General features: G+C 38.0%; 1 protein-coding gene and 1 long non-coding RNA gene across 2 annotated transcripts in view; one reads left to right on the forward strand and one right to left on the reverse strand.

Moving 5' to 3' along the window:
* Positions 1-23,375, reverse strand: part of LOC127534895 (uncharacterized) — a 382,765-nt gene that overhangs the window by 241,365 nt on the left and 118,025 nt on the right. The gene's annotated exons all lie outside the window — the stretch shown is intronic.
* Positions 1-23,375, forward strand: part of fras1 (Fraser extracellular matrix complex subunit 1) — a 338,079-nt gene that overhangs the window by 220,193 nt on the left and 94,511 nt on the right. Inside the window, 4 exon segments of the mRNA XM_051951259.1 lie at positions 996-1,080; positions 5,697-6,020; positions 19,780-19,939; positions 20,049-20,227. Coding sequence (XP_051807219.1) covers positions 996-1,080; positions 5,697-6,020; positions 19,780-19,939; positions 20,049-20,227 — 748 coding nt within the window.

The raw sequence follows: 23,375 nt of genomic DNA on the forward strand, positions 1-23,375 counted from the left end.
CCACCACCGTGCTTCATCATGATGCTGCCACCACCGTGCTTCACGTCATGATGCTGCCACCACCGTGCTTCACATCATGATGCTGCCACCACCGTGCTTCACGTCATGATGCTGCCTCCACCGTGCTTCACGTCATGATGCTGCCACCACCGTGCTTCACGTCATGATGCTGCCACCACCGTGCTTCACGTCATGATGCTGCCTCCACCGTGCTTCACATCATGATGCTGCCACCACCGTGCTTCATAAATGGTAAATGGTTGTATTTATATAGCGCTTTTATCCAAAGCGCTTTACATGAAACATCACATTCACCCATTCACACACACATTCACACACTGATGGCGGAAGCTGCCATGCAAGGCGCTAACCACGACCCACCAGGAGCAATTAGGGGTTAGGTGTCTTGCTCAGGGACACCTCGACATGAGCACGACGGGCCGAGGATCGAACCGGCAACCCTCCAGTTACGAGACGGCCACTCTACCCACTGAGCCATGCCACCCCGCTTCATGTCATGATGCTGCCACCACCGTGCTTCATGTCATGATGCTGCCACCACCGTGCTTCATGTCATGATGCTGCCACCACCGTGCTTCACGTCATGATGCTGCCACCACCGTGCTTCACGTCATGATGCTGCCACCACCGTGCTTCATGTCATGATGCTGCCACCACCGTGCTTCACATCATGATGCGGCCCTGTGATTTTACTTAAATGTTTCCTTTAAATAGCAAATCTGTAGAAATAACAAAAGGTATAATTTAATAGTCAAACATTATAAAAGAATGAAGTATTTGTATAAAAATACAGATTTCTGATGTGGACATTATTTACAATTTTTGCCTGTTGACATGTAAATTAATGCATTTCTTTAACGTTATTTTGTGAAATATTATCTGTAATTTAACAACATGAGGGAAATTCAAAGATGCTGTTTGAATCTTTGCCTTTAAGTGATTAAAAATCTCTTTTTTCTGTGTTTTTTTTGCAGAACCGGTGAGTTTAAACTGCGAGTCTCCGACCCTCAGCTCTTCTCCAAACCACAAACCGTCCAGGTTCAAGCTGTGTCCATGCAGGTAGGAAGTGGTTTCATTCACTTCAGCTTCATTCAATCTCAGATGTTCTTCTTTAAAACCGACTGGAGGAGAAATGAAGCTGAATCATTCACTGAAAACTGCTGTCGTAAATCAGAAGGGTTGATCTAATAAAGACTGAGCGTTCAGCTCAATTTAGCAGCTTCTCAAGTGCAGAAGAATAATATGGCCCGTTTGTTTCCAGATTTAGTTCACTGTGAATCTGCTGACTGTCTGAGAGGTTCAAGTGTCAGAAAATGCAGAGGAAGCTGCACTTTGAGGTGAACTCGGTACATTTTGTTGCAAATCTGAACAGTAAATGTTAATTTTTGGGCTTTTTAGCAACTTTCTCCTTTACTTTAAGGTCATGAAACATCTTTTTTTTTGCAAAAACAATAGAAGAAATTGTTTGAAAAGAACAGAATATACAAAAAATGTTACTATTATATACTTTTTTATAGTCAATTGCTACTTTTTTCGATGATTTTTCCAGTTATTTTACAAAATACTGTATTGACATTCTGTAAAATTCTATATTTTAGACATAAAATATCTCTAAAATACTGTTTTGTTTATGAAACACTGTAAACACACAAATTACCATTTGTAAAAATGCAGATTTTTTTTAAGTTAAGATATAGAGGAATTAGTAATATGATATATAGAATAATAATAAAAATGTATACATCAATAAAAGATATAAATAACAAAAAATAACATTTTAACGCACGACTCTTAACGCACAAAAAAGCACAAATATCTGGAGAATAGTTCTATTTTTAGCTGATATAAATATAGTAAATCATTCTAATTAGAAAAGTTTTCATGAAGTCTAAATGTAAATCAATATTTTTTTGGTGATTTAGCAAAAAATAACGGTAATTTGTAAAAAAGTTAAAAGTTACATTTTTTGACAGTGTGACCCAGTAAATACATGTCTAACTTATTTTTTTTTTTTTTAATGTATTTAAACACACATAATAAGATGGAAACACAGATTATATGTTAAATCAGAAACAATCAGCACAAAGCCAGTTAATCCAACCGTTCGTGTTTTACAGTGCAGCTGTTTCTCTTTTTGCTGCATCATCCTTGCTTTTCTGCATTTTCTGAGGCTTCGTTCCAACATTAGCTCTGTGGAGTCGACCTCTGGTTCTGACACAAAGATCCAGAATAATGAGAGTCGGGGGATTCGAGTGTCGCTGTGGGATCAGATGACGGTCGGTGTGACACTCTGACAGATGCTCAATATAAAATAATAAATAAAATGTAAATAGCGGAGCAATTACCTGAGAGGAGACGGTTGAATCTGTCGTCCACATCTGGTTCCCTGCAGGATTCATCCTTTAGGGGCAACTCTGGTGAAGTTTTGTGCATAAATCCAATTTATGAAATCTGGAATGAACAGTTTCTGCTGAAAAGATGCTCATAAAATGAGTCATTCAAACACGAGACGACACTTTTGATCACAGTCTGAAAATCTACTTCATCTTTGCACATTTATTAACATTTATCTCGTCTCTTTTCTCTGCAGTTTATTTTTTTTAAGACTTTACTCACTTGATAAACTTGCAGAATCATTGTTTGTTCATGTTTTCCTGATAACTTGTGAATTTTCTCACTCAGCATTGGCTTGATTCTTGTAAAAACTGTCCACTTTATTTAATCTCTGCAAATATTTTCCACCCGTCCTGCAAACGGTAAATATTGTTGTTTTTTTCAAGACACTTTTCAGGCAAAAATTTCTCTTTTTTTCTAATTTTATGCCCTTTAATATAATATACACAGTTAGAAATTAACAGTTTTAATACAGTTTAACTGTAATTTTAATTTTTTTCACAATTGAAGTTTCATATTTTTGCTGATATAGAGTCAAAAAATATGTAATGTTATACTTATATCTTACAATAGAAACACTTACAATTAATGTATGGATACATTATTTTTTTCTGTGATACAAAAACATTTAAAATGCAATTCAAAATGACATTTTCTTTTAATTTTAAATGAATTTACAAAGTCATTAGTTTTTCTCTGATTTTATAAAAAATAATTAATCAAAGTTATTTTTATTTAAAATAAAGAAAATATGTAAATTAAGAGTAAAATGGTGTTTTGTTTTAATTAAAAATACATTTAAATTAATTTAATTATATATATATTTTTTTCATAATTTAAATTCTTGGCCGGTTTTTCCACAATGTTTGAATTTAGAATTTTTTTTTTCTGTGACTTTACTAAATATTTAACAAACAAGGAAAGTCTATAAAAGGACAACAAAATGTCATATTGTCACAACAATCGCAGTCAAAAACAGTCAAAAAATTACTGATTTTTAAAATTAATTTACACTTTTGGCATGTTTTCTTCACAATTAATGTATGAATTAATGCTTTTATTTTCTGTGGTTTTACTGAATAAAATTTAACAAAACAATAAAAATCTATAAATGAACAGCAAATTGTCAATTTGTCGCAAAAATCACCATCAAAACCTCTTTAAAAATGCTTCATTTTGTTGAACAGTTTAAGTAAATAAAATCCACACCTCACATGTTAGTAATAATAACTTTAATTAACTTTATTTTGTTGTAAATCTAAAAGCTGCTGTTGAACTTTGTGGCTGTAAAGCGTTAAAGAAAAGGTCATTAATGCTGAAAATCTGACATTTAAATGCTAATGCATGGTGGTGGCAGTATCATGCTAAATCTGAAAAAAATCTACAGTTAAATGAAACTCAGCTCTGACTTTCTACCGGTTCAGTCTGCTGAAGCTTTCCTGCAGCTTCATGCAGAACAAAAACACATTTTTCAGCCACGTTTTCATCTAAACTGAAGCTTCTCTGACTCTCGTTTTCCTCTGATCGTACATTTGACTTCACTGAGCAGTCAGTCGTCGCCCACTGAGTCTGTGTTTGTGTTTTTCTGGATGAATTTCAGCCAAACGGTCGGTTCACAGGTACTTCTGTTTGACACAAACAAATGCTGCTGTTGGGAAACCGACAGTCTCATGAAGCTCTTCTGCTCTGATCCCCGTCCAGCTCTGTCGCGGCGGGAAAAGCAAAGAGGAAAAGCACAGAAATACCCCAGAAAGCTTCTCCTGGAGCCCCTGAGGCCAAATCTCCCACCCAGGAGCTCCCACCTGTTTGCTTTATTTGTTCCCTGAGCTCCAGCAGGTCTGAGCTGATTTTTCACACACTTTAAAAAAAAAAATCCACCAACAAGTCGCCCGTCTTCCTGCAGATAATGCCTCCTTAAATGTTTGTCACAAACGGCCAATTCTGTGTTTGTTGGAGGTCGCTTTGGGTTGAAAGAGTTTTTGGCTCGTTTCATGAATTTATCTGAGGGTTTGCCACTTGAACTTGTTGTTTGATCAAAGACCATCAAAAGGCTACATGTACAATCATTCTATTTTACACTTCCTTGCTCTGAGAAATGTTTTTTTGTTGCTGTTGTTTAAAATCACCTCAAAGTTTTAGGGTTTAGGAGGTTAAAATGCAAAAATATGTCAAATTCAACATCTAATTAATGTCTCTAAGAAGTGAAGACTCACTAAAATCCATTATTTTTTCACTAATATCCACATTTTTCAGTGTGTTTATTCCACAAACGGAGCTACAGATGCAGCCAGTGGAGGACATGTGGTTGATAAAGTGGAACCTTTGTTCACATCAGGACTCCTGATGTTCTCTCTGCTCTCCTGGAGTCGCTCATATGAAGTTTGTCGCCTCTCAGAGCAGCTTAATGAGGCGACCTGCTTCACCTCCACTGGCCTGATTTTACCCAAACCCCGAACCTGTGAGAAATGGAACATCATCTGACAGTTTGAGGGGAAGTTACTGCCTCGTCTGTTCTTAAAGAGTTTGAAACCTCTTTCAAGCAGTGTGTTCACAAAAAGGTGCAAAATGACCAAAATCAAACACAAAATGACCACAAAAGATGTAAAATGACCAAAATTAGCCACAATCAACCTCAAAAAGATGCAAAATGACCAAAATCAGAAACAAAATGACCACAAAAAGATGCAAAATTACCAAAATCAGAAACAAAATGAATACAAAAAGATGCAAAATGACCGAAATAAGACACAAAGCAACCACAGAAAGATGCAAAATGATCAAAATAAGACACAAAACAACCAGAGAAAGATGCAAAATGACCAAAATAAATAATAAAATCAGACACAAAATGACCACAAAGAGATGAAAAATAACTCAGAACAACCACAAAATATTCAAAATGACCCAAAAAGACACAAAATGACCACAAAAGATGCAAAATGACCAAAATCAGACACAAAATGATCACAAAAAGATGCAAAAATGACCAAAATTAGCCACAATCAACCACAAAAAGATGCATAATGACCAAAATCAGAAACAAAATGACCACAAAAAGATGCAAAATGACCAAAATCAGAAACAAAATGACCACAAAAAGATGCAAAATGACCAAAGAAAGACACAAAACAACCACAAAAATATGCAAAATGACCAAAATCAGACACAAAACAACCACAAAAAGATATGCAGTGTGTTCCAACTGAAGCTTTTCTTCCAATAAGCTGTAGAGCTCCGTCTCCACTCTCACCCTGTTTCCCGTTTCGTTCCATCCCCTCCAGCCTCCCAGCGTCCTCAGCCTCTCCGTTCTGCCCGTTGAGGGTCGCGGCAGCTCGGCGACCGTCACCAAGGCGACGCTGCAGGTGGACGACCCCGACAACCCGGCCGACGTCCTGGTCATGGTGCTGGAGCCGCCCCGCCACGGCCGGCTGACCCGTCTCCACGGCGACCGGGCACTGAGCCGCTTCAAGCTGGAGGAGTTGTCACGGGAACAGATCCGGTACGTCCACGACGGGTCGACGGCCGAGCAGGACGTCGCGGTGCTGCAGGTCAACGACGGACACAGCTACAGGAACGTCCTGCTGAGAGTCAGCATCAGCCAGAAGGTAGGACGGTTTGTAGAGCAGCAACGTGGTCTCAGAAGTCACTAATTATAGAATGTACAGGTCTGAATTCATCCAACCTGCTTTATTTACACTCGAACAAAAGTCTACAAACACTCGTAAAGACCATCTGTTTTCTGCACGTTTTAACAGTTTATCCTCTATTGAACTAAGTTAAGTCTGTCTAAACCTTCTTGACATCCACCTTTTACCTCCAAGCTCCCTTTAATTGCCTCACCTGTACTCAGTTTTGTAATATATGGAGACATTTAGCTTGAGTTAGCTTGAAGAAGTGCAAAAATATCTCTATCATCCAAAACTGAGCGAAAGTTGGGGCAAAGTAAAGAGAGTTTAAAGGAGCAGAATGGATGTCAAGACAGTTTAGATAGACTTAGCTCAGGCTGTCAGAGGATAAACTGCTAAAATGTGCAAAAAAACTGGAAACGAATGAAGATTGCTTCTTACAGTTAGCTTAGCAGTTAGCTTCAACATGTTCAGACATGTCGCTTGATATAATATAAACCTATCCAGGGTTAGTGAAGCATTTTGGGAAAGAAAAACATCTGCTACATCTAGGATTGACGCTCAGGACACATCTAGATGCTGCAAAGGTCCAAATTTCCTTCAAATTCTGAGCAGGAACGAAATAAAAGCAACACCAATCATCCTTTAGCAAAACATCTATAAAGTCAAAACATATAAAGTCATTCCTGGATGTTTCACAGCTCGGATAATTTATGATTTCTGCACCAACTGGAGCATCGAACAGTCAGAAGAAGACAAATATCATTTTATTTACTTTCTGACAACATTAGCATCAAATGCTACAAAATGCTGTCTGATCTCCGCTATCTAAACTCCTCTTCTTTGCTTTATTTCTCGCGGTAAAGCCGAATCAGTTGAATAAATCTATTTCCAGTGTGGGAAACAGAGAGGTAACATGATTCTGTGTGAGCTGAAAGATCTCCAACGCCAACAGAATTTCATTTGCATCGTTTCAGAGCTTCTCCGTCTCTCGGTGGAAAACTGAGCCGTCCTCTGGCAGCAGCGAACGCTTTTATGTGTGGAGGCATTAAAGCCAAGTCAAAGTGCTTTCTCTTTTTCTTTTTTTTTTTTTAAACTCATAATCGGTTTAAAGTTGAATAAATTCCAAGCCTCATGCATGTTTGATTTATTGAAATGAGCTCCAGGAGTGAGTTTTGCTGCCGTGGTTCAGAGTTCAGTAGTTAAAGAGCGGGAAGATGTTCAGTGAATTCACTTACAGCGTGTTTAGAGGCAAATCCGTCACGCAACAGAAACAAGATTCTGATTCTGCAGCATGAAAACAAACATTAAGTTACAGCCAGAGTGGCAGCAGATGGTCAGCTTAGGATTATGCCGACAGACACTGTAGCACATGCTCAGGCTAACCGCTAAGCTAATTGTGGAAAGCAACTGAAGCACAGAATACGTCTCAAAAGTCTTCCTTTTAGTTTTCTACACATTTTGAGTTTATCCTCTGGCAAGCTGAGTTAAATCTGTCTAAATTCTCTTTAATAGCCTCAACTTTTGGATAAAACGAGACATTTTTGCATGTGGTCAAGCTAATGGCTAAGCTAATTGTTAAAAGCAACTGAAGCACAGTGGATCTCAAAAATCTTCTTTTTGTTTTTAGTTTATCTGTACATTTTACCAGTTTATCCTCTGTTAAACTGCATTAATCCTGTCTAAACATTCCTGACATCCACCTTTTTCCTCTAAGCTCCCTTTAATTGCCTCAACTTGTGCTCAGTTTTGACTAAATCGAGAGAAACTTTTGCAAGTGTTCAAGCTAACTGCTAAGCTAATATGTTAGAGGCACATCGGCTCTCTAACACCTTCCTTTTTTTTTTAGTTTTCCTGCACATTTCAGCGGTTTATCCCCTGCTAAGCTGAGATAAGTCTGTCTAAACATTCCTGACATCCACCCTGTTCCTCTAATTGCCTCGACTTTCGCTCTGATTCCCCTCGACGTGTTCACACAACACGCTGTGTTGGCATTATCCCTGAAAACAGTTTGCCGGAGGCGCCGTCTGAACGGCCGTCACAGAGAAGAGCAGGTCAGGCCTTTCTGAAAATGGCAGCCGTCATCCCTCCTAGGTTTTTTTTATGACAAGGACGCAATTATCTCGCAACGAGCGGCGGCCGCTGTGACCGATGGGACAGGGGAGGCTGGTTTTGGCGTCAGACGCCTCTGGCAGCTCGATTACAAAGCGTGACACGAAAAACACACAGGCGGAGACGAGGTGGAACACAGACGGATGAGAATCACGGACAGATCAGTCTGAACAGAGTGTGAAGGTTGTGGAACATGTCAGGCTGTCAGAGCTGCATGGAGGGTTAAAACTGGGGTTAAAGTGGCTTTAAGGTCTGGAGGAAGAGATGTGGATGTGATAATTATAGTCATATACAGACAAAGATGCATTTAAAACTAAATCCTAGCAAGAAAATGTTTTCTAACAAATGAAAGAGCATTATTAGAGTGAGTTTAAGCCTTGGTGTGAGCATCTTGTAGAGGTATCTATGCTGTGAAATACCACAAAAATTAGATTAAAAAACTGCCGCCCTCATTATAATACATAATCCTTAATTGTGGAGATTAACCTAATTTATTTTTGCTTGATGCAAAACGACCAAAATACAACATAAATTGGCAACAAAGAGATGCAAAAACACAAAAATAAAACTCAAAATGGCCATAAAGGCATGTAAAAAGACCTAGATGTTACAGAACAACAAAAAAAGATGCAAAATTAAAACAATGTGACATAAAATCACCATAAAAAGATGCAAAATGACCAAAAGAAGACACAAAATGATTATGCAGAGATGCAAAAACACCAAAATACGACATAAAATGACCACAAAGAGATGCAAAATGTGACAAAACGACCACAAAACGTGCAAAAGCACCAAAATAAGACACAAAATGACCAAAATAAGACATAAATTGACCACAGAGATGCAAAAGCACCAAAATAAGATACAAAATTACCAAAATAAGAAATAAATTGAGCACAGAGATGCAAAAGCACCAAAATAAGACACGAAATGACCAAAATAAGACACAGAATGTCCACAGTGATGCAAAATGAACAAAGTGTGACAAAACAACCACAAATGGATGCAAAGGAATCAAAATAAGACCCAGAATGACCACAAAGAAATGCAAAATACGACAAAGTGACCACAAAAAGATGCAACTTGAACAAAATGTGACACAAAATGACCACAAAGACATGCAAAAACACCAAATGAAACTCAAAATGATGTAAAAGAGATGCAAAAAGACCAAAATAAGACTCCAAATTATTAAATGGAGATGCAAAACAACCAAAATAAGAGATAAAATTACTACAAAGAGCTACAAAATGTGACAAAGCAACCACAAAATGATGCAAAATGACCAAAATAAGACACAAAACAAGCACAAAGAGATGAGAAATGAATACTCATCCCACTCTTTCCCTCAGCAGCCAGAGTTAGAATCATTTATATGTGAAAAACAAACCTGTAAATGTTACTAAACAGCACTGAGGGCCAGTTAAACATTTGTCCTGGCAGCAGAGCAGCTTTTCCTTCCTTCAGTTGTCTTCACACAGTTGGATCTCTGGATGGCAGCTGTGTTTGTCCGGTTGTGTACGGATGGCGAGCTTCTGTAAATCAATACGAACCGGCATCCATCTACTGTAAAATGTCCTGATGCTGCATTCTGTCGCGCATTAGACGGAGCAGGACGGACAGCGTGATGGAGAGCCGAGAGGAAGGGCCTGATTAATGTCAGGGAGTTTTGGACGAGTCCCAGCAGCAGCGTGTTCGCTTGATGTAAATTACCACAGCGCGGAAAGTTAATGGGAAAGTTAAGAAATGCAGGGAGATGACGACAGTCTGCTGTGATTCTGTGCTTCTCCTGATAGAAGAGAAGATCTTTTCTGATCATGCACAAAATGATGCATGAAACAGTGATACGAAATTAACCAAAACAGACACAAAATAACCACAAAAAATGTAAAATGACCAAAATAAGACACACAATGACCACAAAAATGATGCAAAATGACCTGAAAACCCACAAAATTGCCACAAAAAGATACAAAATGACTGCAAAAGGACCAAAAAAGTCATAAAATGATTAAACAGATACAAAATGACTGCAAAAGGACCAAAAAAGTCATAAAATGATTCAACAGATACAAAATGACCAAAATATGGCACAAAACGACCACAAAAACATGCAAAATGACCAAAATATGACACAATTTGACTAGAAAAATATGTAAAATCAGTCAAATATGACATAAAATGACAAGAAATAGATGTAAAATGACCAAAATAAGACACAAAATAACCAAACAGACACAAAGCGACCACAAAATTAGGACAAAAAGATGAAAAAATGACTATAAAAGACACAAAACAACCACAAAAAGATGCAAAAGGACCAAAAAGTCATAAAATGATTCAACAGATACAAAATGACCACAAAATTATGACAAAAAGATAAAAAAAATGACTAGAAAAGACACAAAACAGCCGCAAAATGACCAAAAAACGACACAAAATGTCTAGAAAATATGTAAAATGGCCAAAATATGACAAAACGACCACAAGATACAAAATGACCAAAAAAGCCACAAAACGACCACAAAAACATACAAAATGACCAAAATATGGCACAAAATGACTAGAAAATATGTAAGAAGGCCAAAATATGACTGATCGACCACAAAGATGCAAAACTTCCAAAAACCCCCACAAAATGACCACAAAAAGGTGCAAATTGAGCAAAACATAACACAAAACAACCACAAAAAGATGCAAAATGACCAAATATGACACAATTTGACTAGAAAATTATGTAAAATCTCTAAAATATGACATAAAATGACAAGAAAAATGCAAAATGACCAAAACATAACACAAAACCACAAAAACATGCAAAATGACCAAAAAAGTTACATTCTAAAAAGAGACATAAAGTGACCAAAAAAACGACACAAAATGATGACAAAAAGATAGGAAATTGCCACAAGACACAAACGAACCACAAAAAGACGCAAAATGACCCAAAAATACTCAAAACAACCACCAAATGATGGAAAATGACCAAAGACACATGACTAAAAAAGATACAAAATGGCCAAAAAAGACACAAAATAAGCAGAAAAATCCCCCCAAAACAACTCCTCTTTGCTCTGTGAAAACACTGCCTGCAGTCCAACTGAAAACTCTCTGACTTCGACTGTCACAGCTGAGTCAGTCTTTGCTTCTGTTTGTTCCAAGATCTGGAGCAAATGGTTTATTTTTGGCAAAATTTTAGGCAGAATAATGTGAGTTTGATGAAAAAATTGCATTTTTAAGTTCATTTTTTGCTATTTGTCCAACACACGATGCCTTCACAGACCCTCGGATAGCTTAAAACTCTGTGATTTCTGTCTCTTTCTACTGTATCTGGCTCTGAAAAAATGGTGTAATTTGGGCGATTTGGTTTTTTTAAACAAACCTTCTGGCAGATTTCAGAATTCAGATTAAAACACAGGCGTGCTCTCTTAGATTTGAGAGGAGAATATTTCTTTTTTTGTGTGTTATTTTAAAACTCTTGTGGTCTGACTCCAGCCTTAGTCGAACTGACCTCTTAGACGAAGCTGTAATAACCCAAAAATACCTTCTGTTTCCTGTTGTTCACCTTCTGATATGTTGCATCAAAGACCAGCAGGCTGGGTAAACATGTTATCTGTGGTTCTCTGAAAGCTCTGAGGATTTCTGGGGTGAAAAATGTCAAGTGTCTAACACGAGTTTAACACTGAAAGCATCCAGCTGGGAAAGATGCTTTAGAAGAAAACTGCAGAGAGTGACATGAGGAGAAAACAAAAAGAAAGTGGAAAAAATCAAAGGAAATAAAAGCCCGAATCTGCAGAGTAAATCTCTCCATAAAGACTTCATGAACCTTCACTGCTCCCACAACGCTGCAAAATAAAATCCTGAGGGCTTATTAGATAGGCTAAGGGATGCAAAAAGATCCCAAAGAAATGAAAAACTGACCAAAATGGGGAAAAAAACACAAAGTGACCATAAGATGCAAAACGACCAAAATCGGACCGGAAACGAGCACAAAAAAAATGCAAAATGACAAAAAATAAGGCACAAAACAACCACAAAAAGGTGCAAACGGGTCAAAATAAGACTGAAAAGAATGACAAAAAGATGCAAAATGACTGAAATAAGACACAAAATGACCACAGAGAGATGCAAAATGAACAATATGTGACAAAACAATCAGAAGATGAAAAATGACCAAATAAGACATGAAATGAAACAATATGTGAAAATAACCACAAAAAGATGCAAAATGACCACAGAATGATGCAAAATTACCAAAACAGACACAAAACAACCATAAAAAAGTGCAAAATTACCAAAATGTCAGAAAATTACCACAAAAGATACAAAATTACCAAAATAAGACATAAAACTACGAAAAGGCGCAAAAATTACCAAAATAAGTCACAAAACAACCACAAAAGATACAAAATTACCAAAATAAGACATAAAACTACGAAAAGGCGCAAAATTACCAAAATAAGTCACAAAACAACCACAAAAGATACAAAATTACCAAACTAAGGCCCCGTCCACACGAAGACAAAACGCTGAACAGTTTCAAAAACGATCGCCATAAAGACGAAGGCGTCTCAGAAAATGTGTGCGTCTACATGAATGACCTCGACACGCATGGAAACGCTGTAAAACACATGCCAGACCTCTAGGGGCGCTGTAACGATATGACGGAAACACGCGCAAACAGAAGAAAAAAACGGTGGGCATGCGCACTTGCGGCAAAAGTTGTAAACAGAGACCAAGCCGGGAAGCATGAGTGGACCGTAATGTGTCCTCGATAATTGTTTGTTCAACTCGGAGGTGATTGAGAAGAAGGAGATTTTGCTGCAATGGTGATAGTAGGGTCACTAGCTTCATCAGCACATTTGCTACACTGTACGCCGCCATTGTTGTTGTCGTTGCCGCATGCGTGTCAATGAAGATATGAAACCATGACGCAAGCGTATCTGAAAAGTAGTGGAGAGCCAGTAAACACGGAGCTGCCTATACGGCGTTTCAAAATCTGTCCACTCTGGAACCCGTTTTCAAAAATGATCATTTACAGACCCCCAAAACGCCGTCTTCATGTGGATGATACGCAGATTCGGCAAGAAACTTATGCGTTTAGACCTCGGTTTGTCTTCGTGTGGATGGGGCCTAAGACACAAAACAACCACAATAGATACAAAATTACCAAAATACCACACAAAATATCTACAAAAAGATGCAAAATTACCAAAATAAGACACAAAATATCTACAAAAAGATGCAAAATTACCAAAATAAGACATAAAATATCTACAAAAGATACAAAATTACCAAAATAAGACACAAAATATCTACAAAAAGATGCAAAATTACCAAAATAAGACATAAAATACCTACAAAAAGGTGCAAATTACCAAAATAAGCCACAAACTCACCACAAAAGATACAAAATTACCAAAATAAGACACAAATAACCACAAAAAGGTGCAAAATTATCAAAATAAGACTCAAAGCAACCGCAAAAAGATGCAAAAGGACCAAAAGATTACACAAAATGTTCGTGAAGACATGCAAAATAACTCAAAACAACCACAAAAATATGCAAAATTACCAAAACAAGACGCAAAACGACCAGTTTTATGGTCAAAAGAAGAAAGTTGAAGCAACCTGAAGCCATAAAAGTCAGAATCTCTCTGCGAAAACCTCTGAAAAAAAGACTTCATGAACCCTGACTGCTCCCAAACAAAACCCTGAGCTCCGTCCTGAGTCTCAACAAGCTGACGAGTGTTCTCTTTGTGCCTCCTGACCCTCCGTCCACTGCAGAGTGAGAGCTCTGAAGCAGCAGACTAATCAGGCCCATAATGACCCTCTGATGGATGGACTCTCTCCTGATGGAGCCGAAGCCCCGAGCCCAGCCGGAGCTCCTCTGAATGGGAAGCAGGACCTCTCGGCTTTCAATTACCGTCTCTGGGAGAAGTCTTTGAGCTGCGACGGACCCCGAGGCTGCTCCGAGCTGGAAGGGAATCGGTAATTTCTCCTGATCAGACCGGCGTCCGGCTCTTAGAGCTGACATCTGAGAGGAGGAGAGTGCCTTCTGCTCCTGCTGGATGATAATTTACTCATCTGTGATTACAGTTTAGTTTGCTGCTTTTACATCTGGTTGCACATGAGAGCATATCAGAAGGAAGAAACCGATCCGATCGTCGCTGGCTGCTCATCAGCTCCTGGATTTATAGAGATGTTAAAGATGACGATGGTGTCGTTACAGCCTACCATGGATTACCACAAAGGGACACAAAATTAACAATATGAAACACCGAATGACCAGAAAACCACAAAATTACCAAAATAAGGCACAAAATTACAACAGAGATGCAAAATCATCCATATGTGACAAGAAACAACAACAAAAACATGCAAAATGGCGAAAATCAGACCCAAAATGACGATAACAAGATGCAATGTGAACACAATGTGACAAAACAACCAAGAAAAGATGCAAAATGACAGACTTAAGAGAGAAAATGACAATAAAAAGATGAAAAATGACCAAAATCGGACAAAAAACAACTACGAGAAGATGCAAAATGACCAAAATATGACTCAAAATGACATTAAAGAGATGCAAATTGGTCAAAATGTGTCATAAAATGATGACAGAAAGATGCAAAATGACCAAAAAAGACACAAAATGACCACACAAATATACAAAATAGGACCCAAAATGACAAAAGATCCAAAATAAACAAAATGTGTAAAAACGACCAAGAAAAGATGCAAAATGACAGAAATAAGAGAGAAAATGACAATAACAAGATGAAAAATGACCAACATTGGACAAAAAACAACTACGAGAAGATGCAAAATGACCAAAATATGACTCAAAATGACATTAAAGAGATGCAAAATGGTCAAAATGTGTCATAAAATGATGACAGAAAGATGCAAAATGACCAAAAAAGACACAAAATGACCACACAAATATACAAAATAGGACCCAAAATGACAATAAAAGATCCAAAATGAACAAAATGTGTAAAAACGACCAAGAAAAGATGCAAAATGACAGAAATAAGAGAGAAAATGACAATAACAAGATGAAAAATGACCAACATCGGACAAAAAAACAATTACAAGAAGACGCAAAATGACCAAAATATGACTCAAAATGACATTAAAGAGATGCAAAATGGTCAAAATGTGTCATAAAATGATGACAAAAAGATGCAAACTGACCAAAAAAGATACAAAATGACCACACAAATTTGCAAAATAGGACCCAAAATGACAAAAATTCAAAAAAACCCAGAATGTGTAAAAAAACAACCAAGAAAAGATGCAAAATGACCAGAATAAGACACAAAATGGTCACAAAGAGGAGCACAAAATGTCCAGAGAAGAGATGCAGAAAAGAAGAAAATGTGACAAAAAAACAACCACCAAAAGATACAAATGGTCAAAACAAGACACAATAGAGATGCAAAATGAACACACTTAGACAAAAAACTACAAAAAGACACGAATGACCTCAAACAGATGCAAAATAACCAAAATCAGACACAAAATGATAATAGAGATGCAACATGAACAAAATGTGACAAAACAACCAAGAAAAGATGCGAAATGACGGAAATAAGACACAAAATGACAACAAATGGATAAAAAATGACCAAAATCAGACAATAAACAACTATAAGGAGATGCAAAATGACCAAAATATGACTTAAAATGACATTAAAGAGATTCAAAATGGTCAAAATGTGTCATAAAATGATGACAAAAAGATGCAAAATGACTAAAAAAAGACACAAAATGACAACAAAAGGATGAAAAATGACCAAAATCAGACAAAAACAACTACAAGAAGATGCAAAATAACCAATATAAGACACAAAATGAAATTAAAGACATACTAACTGGTCAAAATGTGACAAAAAAGATGCAAAATGACCAAAATAAGACTCAAAATGATCACAAAAAGTTGCAAATGGTCAAAATAAGACAGAAAACACTACAATATAGCAACGCAAAATGAACAACATTTGACAGAACAAGTCGAGTCATTCTAGCAGGTCGCCGATGTTTCGTATACGAATCCGTCTCAGTCATTTATTTCTGCTTTTTTTTTTTGTGGACTGCAGCTTAAAGAAGTTGTGCTTTGTTTCCCGTCCACCTCAGGCCTCCTGGAGCTGAACCCTCTGATTGAGCACCTTTGTTCCCGTAAACACTGCGGCCCAAGATAAGAATAATGTGCATTGTTAAAGACAGAACAGTTTTGTTGTTTTGTTGCGGTTCAATTTGGGAGAGCTGAATTAATTTACTGTTTGTGGGACGGAGGCAGCAGAGTTTCAGTAATGACCAATCACAGCCGTGCCCTTTGATAAGCAGCAGGAATAGGAGTGTTTTGTTTCCCAAGTCATTACCGCTCTGAGTTTTAATATGTGGAGCAGGACCAAAGGTGGACAGGAGTTCAGTACGATGACAAAACTTTGTGAGTCCAGCCACAAAAAGACACCAAGCTACCAAAATAAGACGTAAATATGACTGCAGAGAGACAGAACGGCTGAAAGTAGATGCATGGTAGCTCAACACAACCACAGCGGCATGCAAAATGGCTCAAATGTGACACAGAATGACCATAAAAAGACCAAAGAAATGCAAAAAGGTCCAAACTTTGACAACAAAACAACAAAATCTGTGGAAAAAACATCATGAATTGCCGCAAATGGACACAAAATTGACAATATTAGGCACTAAATGGCAGCAAAGAGATTCAAAAGGACCAAAAAAGACAAAAAACACATCAACAAAATGATAGAAAATGACCAAAATATGACACAGAATGACCACAGAATTGCAGAAGATCAAAATATGACACAAAATGACCACAGAGATGCACAAACACCAAAAAAATGACCACAAAAAGATGAAATATAACCAAAAAAGACACAAAATGACCACAAAGAGATTCAAAAGGACCAAAAAATGACAAAAGGCAACCTCAAAATGATGGGAAATTACCAAAATATGACACAAAATGACCAAAAAAATACAAAATGTCCCAAAAAAGACACAAAATTACTACAGAGATGGAAAATTACCACAAAAAGATCCAAAATGACCGAAGAAAGACTCAATAGACGGCAAAGTGATGGGAGATGTTCAAAAAAAGACACAAAACAACCACGAAATTACAAAAAAATCCCTAAACAGACACATATGACCATAAAAACATGCAAAATGACCACAAACAAACACAAAACAACCACAAAACGGCAGAAAATTTCCAAAAAATGAATACAAAGAGATGCGAATTACCAAAATATGACAAAAAATGACCAAAAAGATGCAAAATGACCACAAAATACAAAACAAAATTGATACCAAACAACCACAAAATGATGGAAAATGACCAAAGAAGACACAAAATGACCACAAAGAGATGCAAAATTACCAAAACAAAGACAGAAAACAACCACAAAGTGATCAAAATGTGACACAGAAATAACACATAAATGCAAAGTGACTCAAAACAGCCACAAAAAGATGCAAAATGTGACACAGAACGAGAAATCTCAGCAGAGAAATTTGCATGAGCGTTTCATTTTCTGCTGCACCTGCCTGGATGAGATTATTCTATCTAATGGGGCGACACAAGCCTCACCAGGAAGGAGAAGCTCATTAGATTTGTGCGTTATCCAGGAAAATAAACCGGAGAAAACCACCTGCAGGTCAGAGAAAGCTGGAGATCGGAGGGAATTAGAAGTATCGGAGAAGTTGTGAATCCAAACCTGCACCTCTGAGCGCTCTGATTCTCAACAGTGGTGTGGTTTTTTTTCGTCCTTGAGAGACTTTTTCGTTGCCCCTGAGTTTAAAAAACCTGCCACGCTGAGTTATGTGTTTTCTCCTCGTGAGTCTTTGCCTTCTGCTGTGATTGGGATCAGCGGTGGAGCCACAGATGGTCAGCAGGTTGTTATCTGCAAACACAGACTTCCCACACATGCAGCAAACTCTCGGCAGCTTCACACCGTCGGACGCCGCTGTAATGCATCAACATCCGCAAACGCAGCGTTTACCAAGCCGCGCAGATTAGCTCCTGCAGCAAGCAGACAACGGTCGGAAAGACAAAACGCCTAAACAGAGAGATAGAAAAAGACACCAGACGACCCCCAATGACCAAAAAAATGTACAAAATGACCACTATTTTATGACTTCACCGGTCACTGGAGATCAAATTATTCTGTATGTGGTCCCTGAATTGAGGCAAGATTAACACTGTTGCTCTAAGCTGTTCTAAATATAAAATATTTTAGAGCTTCTGTTCATCCACAGCAGGTTTGTTGTCTAGTTTCCAGGCAAGTATGTCATATCTGGTTTTATTTAGACTTCAGGGCGACTAAGAGGTCCAGTTTGAAAACCTCCCTGACAGCAGGAATCTTCCTTCCTGAGTCATCGTCCGCCTTTGCAGCTAATCCTGCTGTTTGTTCTCTGGCAGGAGGAAACTCCTGTTCTCGATCGATACAGCATCACTGAAAATAAATCAGATTCTAAGGCTGAGAGTTTCTCTGGCTTCACGACGAGGTTACAACAGAGCTGGAATAAAACGAAGATGCAAAATGTGACCTAACCACCATAAAAAGATGCAACGAGAGACAAAACAAGCACGAAAAGATGCAGAATGACCAAAACAAGACTCAAAAGAAAAATGAAGATACGAAGAATTCCCAAAATAACACACAGAATTACAAGAGATTCAAAATCAACAATATCTGACAGGAAACGAGCATAAAGAGATGCAAAATTACCAAAATAAGACTCAAAACAACCACAAAATGATAGAAAATGACAAAAATAAGACTCAAATCAACCACAAAATAACATTAAAAAGATGCAAAATGTGACAAAACTACCATAAAGAGATGCAAAATGACCAAAATAAGACTCAAAACAACCACAAAATAACATTAAAATGATGCAAAATGTGACAAAACTACCATAAAGTGCTACAAAATCACCAAATAAGACTCAAAAGAAAAATGAACATTCGAAAAATTCCCAAAATAACACACAGAATTACAACAGAGATTCAAAATCAACAATATCTGACAGGAAACAAGCACAAAGAGATGCAAAATGACCAAAATAAGACTCAGAACAACTACAAAAAGATAGAAAATGACCAGAATAAGACTCAAAACATCCACAAAATGACGCAAACGAATAAAATAAGACTCAAAACTACCAAAAAAGCTACAAAAAGACCAAAATAAGACTCAAAATAACCACAAAATAACAATAGAAAGATGCAAAATGAGCAAAATGTGACAAAACTACCATAAAAAGATGCAAAATGACCAAAATAAGACTCCAAACAAGAACAAAAAGATGTACAATGCCCAAAGTAAGACTCAAAACCGCATTAAAGACATGCAAAATGAACGAAATTTGACAAAACCACAAAAAGATGCAAGATTGCCATTGTTACACTCAAAATAACTATTAAGATACAAAATGACCAAAGTAAGACTCAAAACAAGCACGAAACGATTTTGTATTTTTTTTTTAAAGTACCACCCTTTTCAAATCTGTTGGCGGGTTTGAAATATTGTTAAAAATGACAACTGTTTAAATTCTGATTCGTGTGTGGTTTTCTTCTCAGGCTGCAGACTCTCCTCATGTTCTGTCTTTGCCAAAGACCTGGGTGAAGGAGGGAGGGATGGTGCGCCTCGACAGGAAGTACCTGAAGACGGACTATAAGGGAGTCGGCACTGATGACATCGTCTACACCATCCTCGGCTCAGACGGCCAACCCAAATACGGTATGAACCTTTCGACACTCAGTCACATGGGATTTATTTCAGAACAAGGTGCTTCCATACACTTGTAAAGACCGTCTGTATCATGGTAGACTTTATGGCGTCTGTCCAGGTGAGGTGGTTCTGGTGTCCATGCCGGCTGACGGACCGTCTGAAGGTTGGCGTCCTTCACTAACCGACGATCGAGGCTTCACGCCGACGACTTCCTTCACCCAGCAGGACGTGAACGACGGAACAGTCTGGTACCGACACTTTGGCTCCGGAAGCAGCAGCGACTCCTTCCAGTTCCAGGTCAGAGCTGATTTTTACTTCCTGTACGCAGAAAAAAACACGTTTCAGCCACAAGACCAATCAGTCGCATTTCTTGAATCACATTTTTACGTAAATCTGTCGTGTTGGCTGCTCGGTGTAGCAAACAAAGAGCACAAAACCAAAGAGAAACATCAATAATACCACTGTTCTAACAATAAACGCCCAGAGTTTTATGCAGATTGTGTCCGAAATATCACATGTAAAACAGAAAAAACTTGAATTTATTTGATTATTTCTATCAAAAATATTGAAAAGCCCTGGAATCAACGCATTAAACATTGTTCCAAGTGGCCACAAAAGATGGACGCTCTACATGCTATAGATCAGGGGTCGGCAAGTAGATGTGGCTTCGGGCCAAAATGTTTGTAAACAATCAAACAGCGGGCCAACCTGGGGGGGTGTGCTCCGATTCCGCGAGCGGGTGGGGGGGGGGCCGCGCGGCGGCGGGGGGCGGTAGGGGGGTGCTGCGGGGGCGCGGGGCCGATACCGCGAGCAGCGGAGTTTCTACAGCTGATCGCCGCTGCTTGGGACACACGTCTCATTTCTGATCACAGATGTATTAAAAATGACTCCCGGGACACACACGTTTTGCACACACTGTTGCTCAGTGATATCTGGCTGGTACAACCGTGTCCGACCAGTAGCGCAAACGCGGAAAAGCCCGGCAGCAGCCGACCACGCGAGTTTCGTGTTGCGGCGACGGACTGGCTTGGCTCCGTGCCAAATCGGGGCCAGTTTTGGCCCGCGGGCCGCCAGTTACCAACCACTGCTATAGAGGTTTGCTTACATTTTTGCAACCCTTACAAACTGTTTTTTAGATGTTTCACTGTGCTGAAAGTATCTTCCAACAACTGTATATTGATCCATAGTACCATTATTCAATCAAATACCAAAAAGACACCCAAACCAAACAAGAAATTCAGTTTTATCCAATTTTTTTTTAAATTGTGTTTTTGCTATATAAGGCAAAATTTATGAAAATTGCATCAATAGAGCATTAAATGAATAAATAGCATGTAATAATGATGATAATCTTTATTTATTATGCATTTTTCTTCACAAAGATACTCAAAAAGACTACTAACCTCTCACTAAAAGCATATTAGATGTGTAATTAGCTCACAACAATACTGTTTTGCAAAATAAATACAATGAAATTTGCTGATTTCGGGATTTCAGGACTGAAAAAATAAGTTAAAATAAGTTAAATTGCTGATAACATACAGCAGTTCACAAGAAACGCCAAAATCTACGAAATTTAAAGGCTTTTTGCTCGAACCATGAAAAGCAGATGTTTATCTGTTGTTCTTATAAAGCTATTTCAAAAAATATACCAACAGTTGTAATTATTATTGTTATTATGTGGAACAGTAAAGGTGTCACTGAGGTTTCTAAAGATGCGTATAAACATGAGGCTTGAAGTGATGCTGACATGTAGCAGGTCAAACTTCATCCTACTCATTTTTTTGTCATTTATTTATTTATTTCTCACCTTTTATAGTGTCGTTTCTGAATTAAACCAATAAAATATGTAGAAAAAATAAGCAAAGTTCCTGAAAGCAACGTGTGAAAGTACAAAGTCGGACAGGATGAACACATGACGAGGTTTCCTGTGTTTTCTATCACCACTGTACCGTACGAAATATTTAAAGAACCTGATAAAAGAAAGTAAACACAAACAGAAGCAGGGAAACCTTGGGGAGGCGATAAGAAAAAGAAGAGGAGGAGGAGATGCTGACAGACGCATGTTGTCGTCCTTGTCAGATTTTTTTTTTTGTTCTTTGAAGTTCGTACTTCCCTCATGTTTGCCTCTTCAGTCTCCAACCTACAACATCCTCCCATCGGATTCACTTCTTCTTTTTTTTTTCAGTCTGTCTTTCACCTCTAAATGTCTCCAATTTTCTTGCAAACGTGAAACTGATCAGGAAGCTGTAAAAAGCTACCATGTTAAGACTCAAAACAAGCACGAAAAGATGCAAAATGTGACAAAAGAAGCACAAAAAGTGTGAAATGACCAAAATGAGACTCAAAACAAACACAAAAAGACACAAAATGAACAAAACAAGATGCAAAATGACATTAAAGAGATGCAAAATTAACAAAATGTGACAAAACAAACACTAAAAGACACACAATGAGCAAAATAGGACACATGATGACCACAAAAATATGCACAATGACCAAAATAAGAATCAAACAACCACAAAATTACACAAAATGACCCAAAACAAGACTAAAATGACATTAAAGAGATGCAAAATGTGACAAAACAAGCACAAAAAGATGCAAATTGATCAAAACAAGACTCGAAACAACGACAAAATGATACAAAACGACCAATACAAGACTAAAAATGACATTATAGAGATGCAAAATTACCAAAATGTGACAAAACAATCATTCAAAGTTGGAAAATGACCAAAATAAGACTTAAAACAACCACACAATTATGCAAAATGACTAAACAAGACTCAAAACAAGAACTAAAAGATGCAAAATGACTAAAGCAAGACAAAAAATGACATTAAAGCGATGCAAAATGAACAGCATGTATGGCTAGCCTCTATAATGACCAAGATAAGACAGGAAATGTGGTGAAATTACAGTGAAAATAGCCCAAGTCTCATTGAGTTAAGCTCCAACCACTTTATGGTATATTGTGTATTAATTCAGTCAATACTTTCTCAGGATTTCTGCCTCCTGATGTGTTTACTTCCTGATTCTCGTTGCCTCGCTGCAGATTTCTCCTCGGTGTGACACACAGAGGCTCTGGAAAAATCAAACCCGCTGTAACTTATCTTGATTAGCGCTAATGACACCAAATTACTCCCAAATTGCCTCCAAATCCGAGAAGATCCCGCTAAAACCGACAGAACATTCATCACGGCGCCGGTTAGAGTGTTTCCCCGCCGTTTTCGGCTTCACCTCAGCTCCATTAGAGAAAACAAAAGAGGGGGCCAGAAACTTGTCGCTGCGTCTAATCATCCGTCAGCCCCTCCGTCCGGCCTACCACGTTTTCGAGCTCCATCCGTCAGCGCAAATGCATTTCAATTACACGGCGCCGAATTCAAATTAAATTCTCAAGTGTGGCATCATTTCTGCGGGAGGAAAAGCCGTGGCGAAGCCG

The sequence above is a fragment of the Acanthochromis polyacanthus genome, chromosome 7, assembly GCF_021347895.1.
Source record: "Acanthochromis polyacanthus isolate Apoly-LR-REF ecotype Palm Island chromosome 7, KAUST_Apoly_ChrSc, whole genome shotgun sequence".
Lineage (NCBI taxonomy): Eukaryota > Metazoa > Chordata > Actinopteri > Pomacentridae > Acanthochromis > Acanthochromis polyacanthus.